The sequence below is a fragment of the Bicyclus anynana genome, chromosome 3 (assembly GCF_947172395.1).
Source record: "Bicyclus anynana chromosome 3, ilBicAnyn1.1, whole genome shotgun sequence".
Taxonomy (NCBI): Eukaryota; Metazoa; Arthropoda; class Insecta; order Lepidoptera; family Nymphalidae; genus Bicyclus; species Bicyclus anynana.
Window position 1 is genome coordinate 10105776 of NC_069085.1, and position 13134 is coordinate 10118909.

The 13134-nt window shown below is 33.4% G+C and overlaps 1 protein-coding gene across 3 annotated transcripts in view; it reads right to left on the minus strand.

The window, feature by feature from the left end:
- LOC112049384 (homocysteine S-methyltransferase) overlaps positions 1 to 13134 on the minus strand; it is a 44808-nt gene that overhangs the window by 21417 nt on the left and 10257 nt on the right. For all 3 annotated transcript variants that reach the window (XM_024087241.2, XM_024087243.2, XM_024087242.2), the window contains exon 3: positions 435 to 605. In XM_024087241.2, coding sequence (XP_023943009.1) covers positions 435 to 605 — 171 coding nt within the window. The remainder of the gene's footprint in view (positions 1 to 434; positions 606 to 13134) is intronic.

Here is a 13134-nt window from a genome sequence, read left to right on the forward strand (position 1 = left end):
TGTTTATAGGTGTTGCTTTTCCACTTAATAAAGGTTGGCCTTTTATGGTCCATCGAATATTAGATAGGTACTATATCAAGAAAACCTATATCTCATAGCAGAAATATGCTGATAGTGCCTCCTGATAAGGCCCATTTTTGGAAAACTTTCAGAACGGTACAGAAATGAAAAATCGATCTTAAAAAATCTTGTATTTTTTACTAGATTACTCCATTAGAATCTTAGACAAAATAATGTTGGCCAACAGAGAAAATAAGCCGATTCCATTATTTTCATACTGATCCAGCTTTACCAATGCGTATTTCACTGATTGACATTGGTTGTCAGCTGTCTTTGAAAATGCGCGCTGTCAACACGTCGACAAAGCGCAGCGAGAATAATCGTTTATTCGCAATTTAAATCGGTATTCTGTGGTTAATTTTGTACTTTCTTACCATTTTGTATGTAATCCTCGTATTCCTCAAGGTATAAGGTCCTCGCTTGCTTGGCCAGGTCCACCGCTCGCATGATGAGATCATAACTTTGTTCGGGGGTCATGTCCAGGTGCTCCACGAACCCGCCCACCGACGCCTGGTACGTGTTTGTGATGATTAGATGAGCGCCAGCTGCAATCATTATCATCATTTAGGAATACATTTAATGATCATTACCTACATTCATTGCTGATCATAATTTCTGACATAACCGCAGAGCTTTCTACAAGCTTTTACTGGAGCGAATCTTCAAAGCTAAATGAGAAGCACTTTTGTTCGATATCGATTGGACTCTATGGTATAATTTGGTGTCTATGATAGTACAATAATATTGTTATATTGAGTTGTTGTGGTGGATAGTATCGCAAGATGGCTATTGCAACTCCTAAAGTAAGCCCATTAAGTTTGAGCTCATTTTCTAACTAGAAAAACGTTTTGGTGCTGCACGTTAGTCTTTTTTAAATATGTATATTTAAAAAGGTGTTTTATTTGGTGTCTTTAACATGAAGTAGCCTTTCTATATTATGTTACAGACACTAAAAATAATAACGAAATTAATATATTTTTGGACTTTCTTTTTCCGTAAATATTACGACGTACTCTACAGGACATCAAGGCCTACTAAAATAACGCAATGTTCTGTTAGCAAAAATTTTACGGTTTTTAAGTTATATTAATTTTTCTACAAAATAAAAAAATCACCACCTACCGTGCAATTTATTCATACTATGTGCTTAAACGTTAATTGTATACTTGGATATTATTTTTGAATAGTTGTTTCAAGTAATAAAAGTTTACATTTTCCTACGCCAAAATTTTTTTTTTACCAAAAACGGGATTTTTTTATTTATGTATGTACTTTTGGCTTTGATGTCAGCTCTCACCTGTAAAATATATCGTACTATTTACGGAACACGCTGTATAACATAAAGCGAGTCTAATTTCTTGGTAACAATATTTCTACAGCGACAGCATAGAAAGTCCCTCAAAACTATATAATAAATGAACATGTATCAAATTAGGTAAATATGGTCAAAGTTCAAAAGATGAGTTGGCATTGTTAACTAAGAGAAGGGTAAACACTGAGCACGAGCCACAGATTAATCAATACTAAGCAGATAGAGCGCACGGAACACGACGGTGTCGTAGCCGCTACAAATACAAAATTAAAAAACGAATACATTCTCGAGTCAGTACGACACGAAGCATCGCATCAATAATTTTCAAGATTTTCAAGAAAAATTACGTCTTATGCTATTTAAATATTTTAAAAACTGTTCACAAAAGAACAGTTCTTAAAATATTTAAATAGCAAAAGAAATATAAGATGGAGTATTTTTTTATTGGTTGTTATATTAATTTACGTAATTGTTTTTAGTGTTAAATTATGAAAAAACTTTGTATATGCTTATGTCAAGGAGACGCGTGAATTTTAATTTTTTATTTGTTTTACCGGCTTTACCACGCTGCTTTTAAAGACTCACTCTGTATCATCATTACTCTATGGCACGAGCATAAACTAGAGCCATAAACAATTCATTAAAACTTTGTATCGCAAACGCAACATGATCCCCAAGTTCAATAACAACCAGTTCCGAGGAAAGGAATATTCGTTGGGCTGAAGAAATTAATTATGTAATAAACAGAAGACGGGCCCGAATGAAAACGTATTAGAGAGACAAGGTGATTAATGACGACGTCGTCATGTATTCAGAGCTCAAGCACCGACGATCACCGATGTACTAGGTATAAAACGCGGCTATGTAGCGCCTGCTGTCTCCTCTACTATGCAAATGTAGGCATTTAAACGTAAATACACGAACGATAAACAATGCCGCACTTTCTTGGCAGCGTACATAGCAGCGATCATATAATGAAATAGCTTATGAGCTTAATACTTTTGCCCATAATCTTAGCATTGTTTTAAAACATATTTTATCCAATGAAAAATGGGAATGAGAATGTGTAATTCAGAAAGTAGGCAATTTTTACATTATGTATCACACTATCGTACTAATATTATAAAGGCGAAAGTTTGTGTGTGTAAAGTGTGTAAGTATGTGTGTTCCTTACGCTGTGGCTACTGAAGCGATTTGGCTGAAATTTGGGATGGAAATAGGTTTTACTCTGGATTAACACATATTCTACTTTTCATTCCAAAAAAAATATTCCACGCTGACAAAGTCGCGGGTGTCCGCTAGTATTCTATAAAACCGTCTGTAATAACATTCAATATGTTTCTACATTAAGTCACGAGTTTTTGAGGAATCGTTAATAATTGCCAAATTTATTATCATAAGCAAAAGATAGGCTCAGCTTTTTCACATGTATCCACGGTGCTTACGCCTCTTAAGATACTGTGTGTGTTTTATGTTGCAGGAGCACGAGTAAACTCTGCTAGATACATCAAACCACGAAGAGCTGAGTTAAGTATGCTTTTTATGGTTCCGTAGATCTAAATAAATAAAAAACCATGTAAAATCACTTGGACATTAGAAAATCTTGATAATTTTTATTAGCCATTCATTACATATTTATGCAGCAAATTTTCATTTGCAAACAAAGAAATCGCCTTTGAAATTATAGGTTACTTCCCATTGACCTAGAATCTTGATATTTGGCAATGTAATGTTTTTAATGCAGGTGTCAATATTTTCGTAAGCATTAGCATTTAAGTAAGACTTAACTGACTTTTATTTGCCTCACAGTATGCTTAAAGATACAACTTATTTTTTTTAGGTCGATACACTGACCCCGATTTTTGTGGATCTATGGAGATAATAACAACTTTCCAATAACCTAAATAGTTATGTACCTCAAACTAGTTTGTCTTTTCATTAGAGCAATACTTTTATAGCCAACATAAATAACAACATACAACAACACAACCTACCTACTAAAAAAAAATATTTTCAAATTTATACGGAACCCTTGGTAAGCAAATCGGACAACTCGCACTTGTCCGTTTTTTATATTTATTCGTATCATAGTCGGGCGGTAGAGCAAGGCAGTAGGCTTTTCGCCTCTAGGGAGTTATTTGCTTGCAGACACTTTTCAGCTTTCCTTATGAAAAGAAACGGTCCGTTTTGTGGCGAAGAAAAGCGCTTTCATAGGACGATGACACGAGACGAGGTCACACTCTCGCTCTCAGATGCAAGGGAATGACAAGCTAAAAGCGACCTAACGTGTAATTCGTCAAAACAGCCATCAGTGCTGGATTTACACATTTGCCGCCGCAAAGCTATAAAATTGTCGACCTCTCAAAATAGGTACACTATTCACAATAACGTTAATTCCTTTTGTACGGAATAATCTAGTTTCTGGGATTAATTTTACATCATTTTGGATATATATCAAGCTAAGAAAAACACTTGTTGTTACTGCACTTCTTATAAGGTGTGATGGGGTAAGGAAGCGTTATCACTGCAATTTCGCCGCCCTAAACTTCAGCTTTTTCAGCTTCTGTGGTAAATCCGGCACTGTCAGCCATGCACGTATGTGCGAGTATCTACCGTACACTGATAGAGCACTTGTATGTACGTATTTAGCAGTCAGCTCCGTGTAATGTGTCTAGATATTCATTCGCATGGCGCCTTTGTAACAGAGAACAACGCAATTACTTTGCACTTCAGAAGTCTCGCCGAATGGGACTAACCAAATTAGAAGACATCCGCGGAAACTTCGAGAATTGAGTCGGTTGATATGAGATTTTTGAGGCAGTGTGAGCTTGAAAATGAAAATGAAAATGAATTTTGAAAATGAAAATGTATTTTATTCGTTTTAAACATTACATTAAATAATAGGACTGAGACCTTCTTTTAAGTAAATACCTGTGTCAGAAGGTCTCGCTCTTCTTTTATAACATCATTCTCATATCTAGAGTATTTACATTGTACAGTTACAAATTTTGATAAGTTATAGTAATTAATATATTATTATAAGATATAAGAAAAAAAAACACATCAAAAACCATTGTTTGAGCTTATTGTACCATTGCAGATATCTTTGATAAATACTTTTTATATCGAGCATAAATATACACGTTACCAAAGATTTTATAATATTAGATAAGTCACCAGCGCGTCGAAACTGGGGCAAACAAAAGAGGTTAATTGTCTTAATTTTATTTAGTCGCATAGTAAACAACAAAAGATATATTATAAACAAATAATACCTAAATATTGTCTACAAAATCGAGTTGTGTGTTCAGGAAGTGTGACTTTATATACATAAATATAGGGTGTCCCGTAGTACTTTACAAGGCGATAACTGACTTAATGTGTGTGTGTGGTGTGTGTGAAGTCTGCCAATCCGCATTGGGCCGGCGTGGTGGACTATAGGCCTAACCCCTCTCATTCTGAGAGAAGACTCGAGCTCAGCAGTGAGCCGAATATGAGTTGACAATGATGAACCGACATAAGGGCCTACTAAAATAACGTTGTAGAGTCTGTCGTATTATTTATATAATTTAAGTAAACACAAAATGTGCATGTGTGTGCTCAGTGGAGTAGCTAAATTCTAGTCACATTTTGATGTGATTTTGTAGGCACGTAACATATCTATTATTATGAAATCGTTGTACGTTACCATAACTCCGTACAATCGTCAAACAAAAACATTTGGGACCTATTGTATCTCTTGGTAGCCTATCATACGACCTACTTTAGACAACTGGTAGCGATGCTGTTGCACTAAATTTTAATCGTTGTATACTTTTACTAGTGCTATATTTTTCAAAGAGAATGTATCTGTCATGAATTATGATATACCACAAAATAGGATTTATAGATTTATATAAAACATAATTTTTATATCTATAATTATTATATTTTGATTATTATCAAAAAATAGACATAATATTGAAGTTTTTCTTTCTTTCTATTCCATTGCCTCGTTAGCCTGGCTATGGAACATAAATTCCTTTGGGATATGTTATGTGTCAAACTATAAATTTCCTTTATAATTATTCTTCCTTTCAATTATTCTCTCTGGCAGTCTCGAGTTGGGAACCTGGTTGGCACCGTGCTTCGGAGAGCTTAATGAGCTCTCCGAAGCCCTGTCACTATCAATAATAATAGTTATTTACAAAATGATACTCAAACTACGCCCGCCTAACTACATTGGAGCAACATTGGAACAACAGCGTGTTGGATTTAAACTGTATATCCCCTCTGCTATAAGAGATAATTCATCTCTGCTATTAAAAAATAGGCCAAAACATATATTTTCAGACATTATTATTGTACGGTTTAAATAAACGCCGTAAGTATTCGCCTAAGAAAGCTAACCTACATCTGACTGTAGCAGCCCTCATCAGCGCGCTATGACACGATCCTGCCCCTAGAGTGTTGTGTACAAAGCACGCAAAGGAGGTCCTGAGCATAAGGACCGCACGAGAAAAACTTATCTTTTCAATATAACACGCAGACATCTTCCATGTTTTTCTGAAATGTTTTAAGAAAAACATGGTTTTGCTAGTTTTACTTGTGTGCTGGTATTTATGTTTGGTTTAAATCTCATAATATCTAACGATATTATCTATATTAATATCATAAAGAGGAATGATTTGATTGTTTGTTTGCATTGAGTAGGCTCTGAAACTACTGAACTGATTCGAAAAATTCTTTCTTTCATTCTATATTTTATTCCCGTATTCCTACGAGAATGTAAACTGCGCGGGTGAAACCGCGATGTATCTGCTATTTAACAATAGTACCTACATAGATTTATTAGTTTTTCTTGATTGTCTATTTATTATTTACTAGCGGACGCCCGCGACTTCGTCCGCGTTGAATTTAGTTTTTTACAAACCTAATAGTAATAAAAAGTAGCCTATGTGTAATCCATGCTATAATATATCTCATTACCAAAATTCAGCTAATTCGGTTATGTAGTCGAGGCGTGAAAGAGTAACAAACATTCATATAATTAAAATCATCACTTTTCGCAAATCTCGGGAAACCATGGATTTTTTCGGGATAAAAAGTAGCCTATGTGTTAATCCAGAGTAAAATCTATTTCCATTCTAAATTTTAGCCAAATCGCTTCAGTAGTAGCGGCGTTTAAGAGTAACAAACATCCAAACATCATTTCAAAAACACGTGTTCCTTAAACATTTTAAATTAATTTTCAGTAAAGAAAACAACCCCAAAGTTACGGAAAAAACTCCCGAGCACCCTGTATAATTATTTATATTTCACTGAAATCAATTTATACATCGAGTTGAGAGCAGTGGGTGAAAAGGTTTAAACATGTTGTTTACCAAAATAATCCGCATACAAAATATCTGTAACAGAATTACGTTTGTTGAAATAGGTTTTCCCGGTTGAAGGCATCGTATTCCTGACTGAAGATACTCTTAGCATATTTTACTCGAATTCGGAACATTAGATACGCTGAATGCTAGCTCAATGTGAACATTTGCCTGTCTCTCAAGCTCATATTTCAGTGAATAAATCTGTCTGACGTTCGGTTCAATTACCCGCCGACAAGTGAGGTTGGGGGTACCTACATTATTTTTTTCACTTTTGATTAAAATAAAAGTTATGTGATCTCGTTATTTTTAATGGTCGAATATCTCTCTCTTCTCTCGTTTTTTGTCGCTATAGAACGCATGAAAAAGGTTTTAATTTATAGCCGTCTCAAAAACTCATCCCTGCGTAAGTCAAAGCTTAGACACGTCTACGTTTTGCCTTTGATATTTTTATATTCAAATCATTATAATCCTATGCGGTGTTTTGCTAAACTTTACATACCTTCTACACAACTAGGTCTTCCGGGTTGTTAAAATCATAAAACAACAGCCACAACTTATTTTCACCCTTTATTTAAAAATTGCTAGAAAGGAGAATGGCGAGATTGCATGTATTTTGGGACTAGCAGATAGAAGTAGCATACACAATGGAAACACATTAAGAGTTGTTTATCGTGATTAAACTAAAAAAAAGCAAATGGTATGCAGTCTTGAAAAGCAAGGAAAATTAGTAGATACCTTATCTATACATAAATTTAAAAAACACCGCCGCTGACATACAACTGTAGAACAATTTTACTATTTTTATTGGTTCCCGTGGATTTTCTATTGATTCCCGTTCTGTAATATCTCAATATTTTTTTACAAGCTAATACAAATGTATGAGTGTACGATAGTCGAGAGAGGGCGCCACCGTTGTCCTGTCAATACACAGTTACACAGGCTCCGCATTGTTTATGTAAATAAAAATATAAATCTTTATAAATCTATCCTAAAGCGGCTTACAAATGTTGTGAATGTGAAAATTCAGTGAAGTGAATGAAAAGACTCGACATAAAAGTGCGCTAATAAGATCTGACCGTGTAAACAAATATGACTAAGTTTTGTACATTCTACTAATTTATTTACTTATATACTACAATTAAACTACTTTTGTACCGTATAACTCTTTGAAGTGTGTTTAAATAAACTGTGACGATTTTGAAAACTGTGCATAAGACTTTAAAAACAAGTGTTTAAGTTTAATTCAACCGTTGAATTTTAAAAAAACAGTGACGAATTGGTGCAGTACGTTATCAATCGACTTACGCCTAACGCCACCTATCGGCCGAACGCTAATTTATGTAATCAGATCACTGGATCCACTGACGCTGACTGACAACTGTCAATTGATTAAATAGTTGCATCATATACCAGTAGATGGAGCTAGGATTTATCGATAAGACCATACTGACACTTAGTGGCACACGCATACGCTAATACATTTCGACGGTATCCAAAATCAACAAAACATTAAAGTACTGATTCATTAGTGTTGCGCATACCTAAGCCTACTGATTAATACTGATGTACAATTTCGCACATTATGAATAGGACTAATTGGCGGTGTGCGTGGAACGTCGGAGTGTAATTCAATATACCCGGGTTCGAAACCTACTGCCGAATTAATGGAATTTTCGATTTTAATTTCTTCTATTTAATATTTATCAAAAAATAATTTGATTCTGCATGAACATTTATTCAGTTGAAAATCTAAATCAAAATTGCGATAAAAATATATATATAATAATGGCAGACTCGTTGAGAACCCAAACTGATAAGATGTATGAGTGTTGTAGTCGCAATTTCAAAACGACAGAAATACTAAAATGTGCAGCATGTATTAAAAAGTATCACTTTGTTTGTGTGAACACTTCAAATGATCTCTTTAAGGACTTATCTTCAGATTTTCTGTCATGTTGGTTGTGTCCTGCGTGTAATCGTCCACGTCCTGGTAAAGACAATTCGAACACTCCTCTTCGTGTCCCGTCCAGCAAAGATAGTCAAGAAACCAGTAAGAATGTTACCAAGAGAAATAAAAGGAAAAAATCTCAATTATCTGACAGTGACTCCGGCGCTTCTTATGACTTAACATTGGATGATGTGCGCCAGGTTGTTAGAGAAGAACTAAAGGCTTTACTTGATGTGTTCAAAACCAACATAATGTCACAGTTTGGCTCTAAGCTTCAAGAAATAACCGAAAATGTCACTCAAATTACTTATTCTATATCCTTCATGGAGCAAAAGCATGAAGAGCTAAAGCAAGAAATCCAGCTAAAAATTAAGAGTATTAATTCTTTAGAAAATGAAAATAAAATTTTACAAACTAGCATAAATGACCTTAATACTAGATTATCACAATTAGAACAGCATTCTAGAGCTAACAATGTTGAGATTCAGTGTCTTCCCGAACACCGTAACGAAAATTTACTTTCAGTAGTCAATCAGATAGCGAATACTACTAAATACAATCTAAAGGAAACTGATATCCATTTGTGTACTAGAACGTCAAAAATACAAAAAGATAGTCGTAGGCCAAGATCCATCATAGTTAAGTTTAGCTGTCCAAGAATACGCGATGAGTTTTTGGCTTCAGTAATTAACTTTAACAAAAAAGCCGCGAAGGTCGGTGATAAATTAAATACCAGTCATGTCGGTCTTGGTGGTGAACAAAAACCCATATACGTAGCTGAACACTTGTCACCTAACCAGAAGGCTTTACATGCTGCTGCACGTATGAAGGCAAAAGAACTTAATTATAGATTTGTTTGGATTAAACGTGGGTGTATATATATGCGCCAGAGCGATTCAACGGAATATAAATTCATTAGAAATATGGACACTTTAGCTAATTTAAAATAGTCTTAGATAATAGTTAGTAAGTTATATGTATTGTAATGCATGACAATTTATTTTTATTTTTCAAAATTCAATTCAATTAACTGTTACTATCAAAATGTTAGGGGACTTCGTTCGTCCACTAACGAAATATACCATGAAATACTTAATCACGATTATCATATTATAATATTAACGGAAACATGGCTTAACCAAAGCATTTTTGATAGAGAAATTTTCGATAATAGATATACAGTATACAGACGTGATAGGGACACGTCCTTATTATTTGGACATAAAAATACTGGGGGTGGTGTACTCATAGCCGTCTCAAATCAACTGGTTTCACGGCGGGAAACTGAGTGGGAAAGTGACTGTGAAGATATATGGGTCACTATTGATCTTATGACTAAACATGGTAAAAAATCTTTACATGTATGTGCTGTTTATTTAGCCCCACCCGTTAATAACGTATTACTTGAAAATTTTCTTGATAACACTAATAAAGTCCTAAATAACATCAGTAACACCACAATAATTACTGGTGACTTTAACCTTAGTGGTATAATATGGTCTGCATCATCTGATCATACTTCTGAGGCACAACCATCTCACTACGGTAACTGCATATTGAAAAGCTCCCTTATAGATTTTATGTCATTGAATGGTTTAAAACAATTTAATTTAACGTATAACCATAAAAATAAAATTCTTGATTTAATATTAACAAACGAAGAGATAACGGTTAGCAAATGTGAACATTCAATTAGAAAGGTGGATAAATATCACCCCCCTTTAGAAATCACAATATCTCAAAATATTGCTGACTCTAAGCAGGTGAATGAATCTAGGAATTCTCTGAACTTCTATAAAGCAGACTATTTAAAAATTATTAACGAATTAAATATCATATCGTGGATAGATGCATTTGCTATGTGTAATGATATAAATGCAATGGTGACAAAATTCTATCAAATTCTACGTAATATTATATGTTCACACGTTCCCATAAGCAAACACAAACGTAATACTTATCCTGTCTGGTTTTCTTCTAATTTAATAAAACTTATTAAGTTAAAACATAAATATCACGAGAAGGTAAAAAAATATAAAAACCCGTTAGATTTGTTAGAATTCCAATACTTACGTAAAGATTGTGATAGATTAATAACAATTTGTTATAATGATTATATAAATAAAATAGAAATGGCCATAGGAAAAAATCCGAGGTATTTCTGGACTCATTTAAAAAACATTCGGAATAAAAATAGTGCTTACCCTCCAATTATGACCTTGAATGATAAAAAAGCAAGTGACCCTAAGTCTGTAAGTGAACTATTTGCAAGTCACTTTTCCTCAGTATATGAACATGATGCAGAAGACAAAAATGAATTAAGTTTAGTAAATTTAAATGAGTTTGATGAAATAGATAATCTTTATCTTTCCCGTTCGACTGTTTTTAAAAAATTAAAAAGACTTGACCAGTATAAAGGAGCTGGCCCTGACAACATACCCCCAATATTTTTAATTAAATGCGCGTGGCCACTATCCTTGCCACTTTGCATAATATATAACAGATCTTTAAGAGATGGACAGTTTCCTGATGTTTGGAAAGAAACTAGAGTAGTTCCTATTTACAAGTCTGGAAAACAGAACGATGTTAAGAATTATCGCCCTATATCTATTATATCGACCGTTGCAAAAGCCTTTGAAGCATTAGTTTACCAGCACATGTATAATCACTTAGAAAAATACATCAGTGACAAGCAGTACGGTTTTATGTGCAAACGATCTACTAACACTAATTTACTGCTGCATGTAACAAATATTGCAGAATGCATTGATAATGGTCACCAAATGGATGCTATATATGCTGATTTCTCAAAGGCTTTTGACAAGGTAAATCACCGTCTGTTACTGTCCAAGCTCCGTGCTCATGGTATCTCAGGCACTTTGTTGATGTGGAGTAAATCATATCTTGCTAACAGAAAGTCAGTTGTGGTGGTCGACGGATTTAAGTCAGGAATGTTTATAGCCCTATCAGGGGTACCACAGGGATCCAACTTAGGACCTCTCTTCTTCAACATTTTTATTAATGATATAACCAAAATATTTTACAACAGTAATGTGAGCCTATTTGCAGATGACCTAAAATTGACGAGAGTTGTTCGGTGTGACTCAGATATAAAATTGTTACAGGAAGATTTAGGGAGATTGAATTATTGGTGTAAGAACAATAAAATGTTTTTAAACGTTGAAAAATGTTACCACATAAAATTTACACGGAAAAAACACAAAATATTATCATTATATGATATTAATGGCAAGCAACTAGCTGAAGTTGAGACAGTTCGCGATTTAGGTGTAATTTTTGATAGCAAATTGAGTTTTGTACCCCATATAGACAAAACTTTAGAAATGACTAATAAATCGTTAGGATTTGTAATGAGAAGTTCAAAAAACTTCAAGCACAAGTCCACTATAATTAGATTGTTTGATTGCTATGTTCGGAGTAAACTCGAATATTGCTGCACCGTGTGGTCGCCATATACTAAAATTCATATACAAAGAATTGAAAGAGTACAACAACGCTTTTTGAGACAGATATCTTATAAATTTAAAATCAATCTGCATAATTATAAAGACAGACTCTCTTACTTTAAGAAAGAGAGTCTTTTAGTTAGAAGAGGCTTAATGGCTATGACATTCTTATTTAAGTTATTTAACCATCAAGTTGACTGTTCTGATATGATTCAAAGTTTTTCGATTAGAGCACCGCGCTCAAGTAGGCCTCGATACCCTTGTAATTTGTTGTATCATAAGACCTACAGAACAAAATTAGGCAAATTTTCTCCCATTCCTCGGGTATCGGACTTATTCAATGAGTGTGTGAAACATCAAAAGGATATAGATTTATTCCACAATAATCTCAACAATTATAAGCGCTTAGTAACGAATGTATTAAAAGCCAATACTTAATATTATTTGACATCCAGTAATAATTGACTTTTAATTAATAATTGACTAATAATGACATGTAATAATAGTAATAACATAATATTTTAATTGTAATTGTATTGTAATCTTTAATAATGTAATTGTTTTTTTTTGTAATTTTTTTTTTGTTTTTTATATTCAATTTTATGTGACTTGTTTTTTAATTTTATTGCTTTTAGTTTATTGTAGTCTGACATTTTTAGCATACTAATTTGCATTGTTTAATTTGACATCCATTCATTTCTGACAACTGGTATTGACATAATATTATAATTGACTTATAATAATGACATGTAATAAAAGTAATAACATAATATTTTTATTGTAATTGTTTTGTAATCTTTAGTAATGTAATTTGTTTTTTTTTTGTAATTTTTTAGATATTTTTTTTTTTTTGGTTTTTTATATTTAATTTTATGACTTGTTTTTTAATTTTATTCCTTTTAGTATATTGTAGTCTGACATTTGTTGCATATTAATTTGTATTGTGTAATTTGACATTCATTCATTTCTGACAACTGTAGTATTGACATA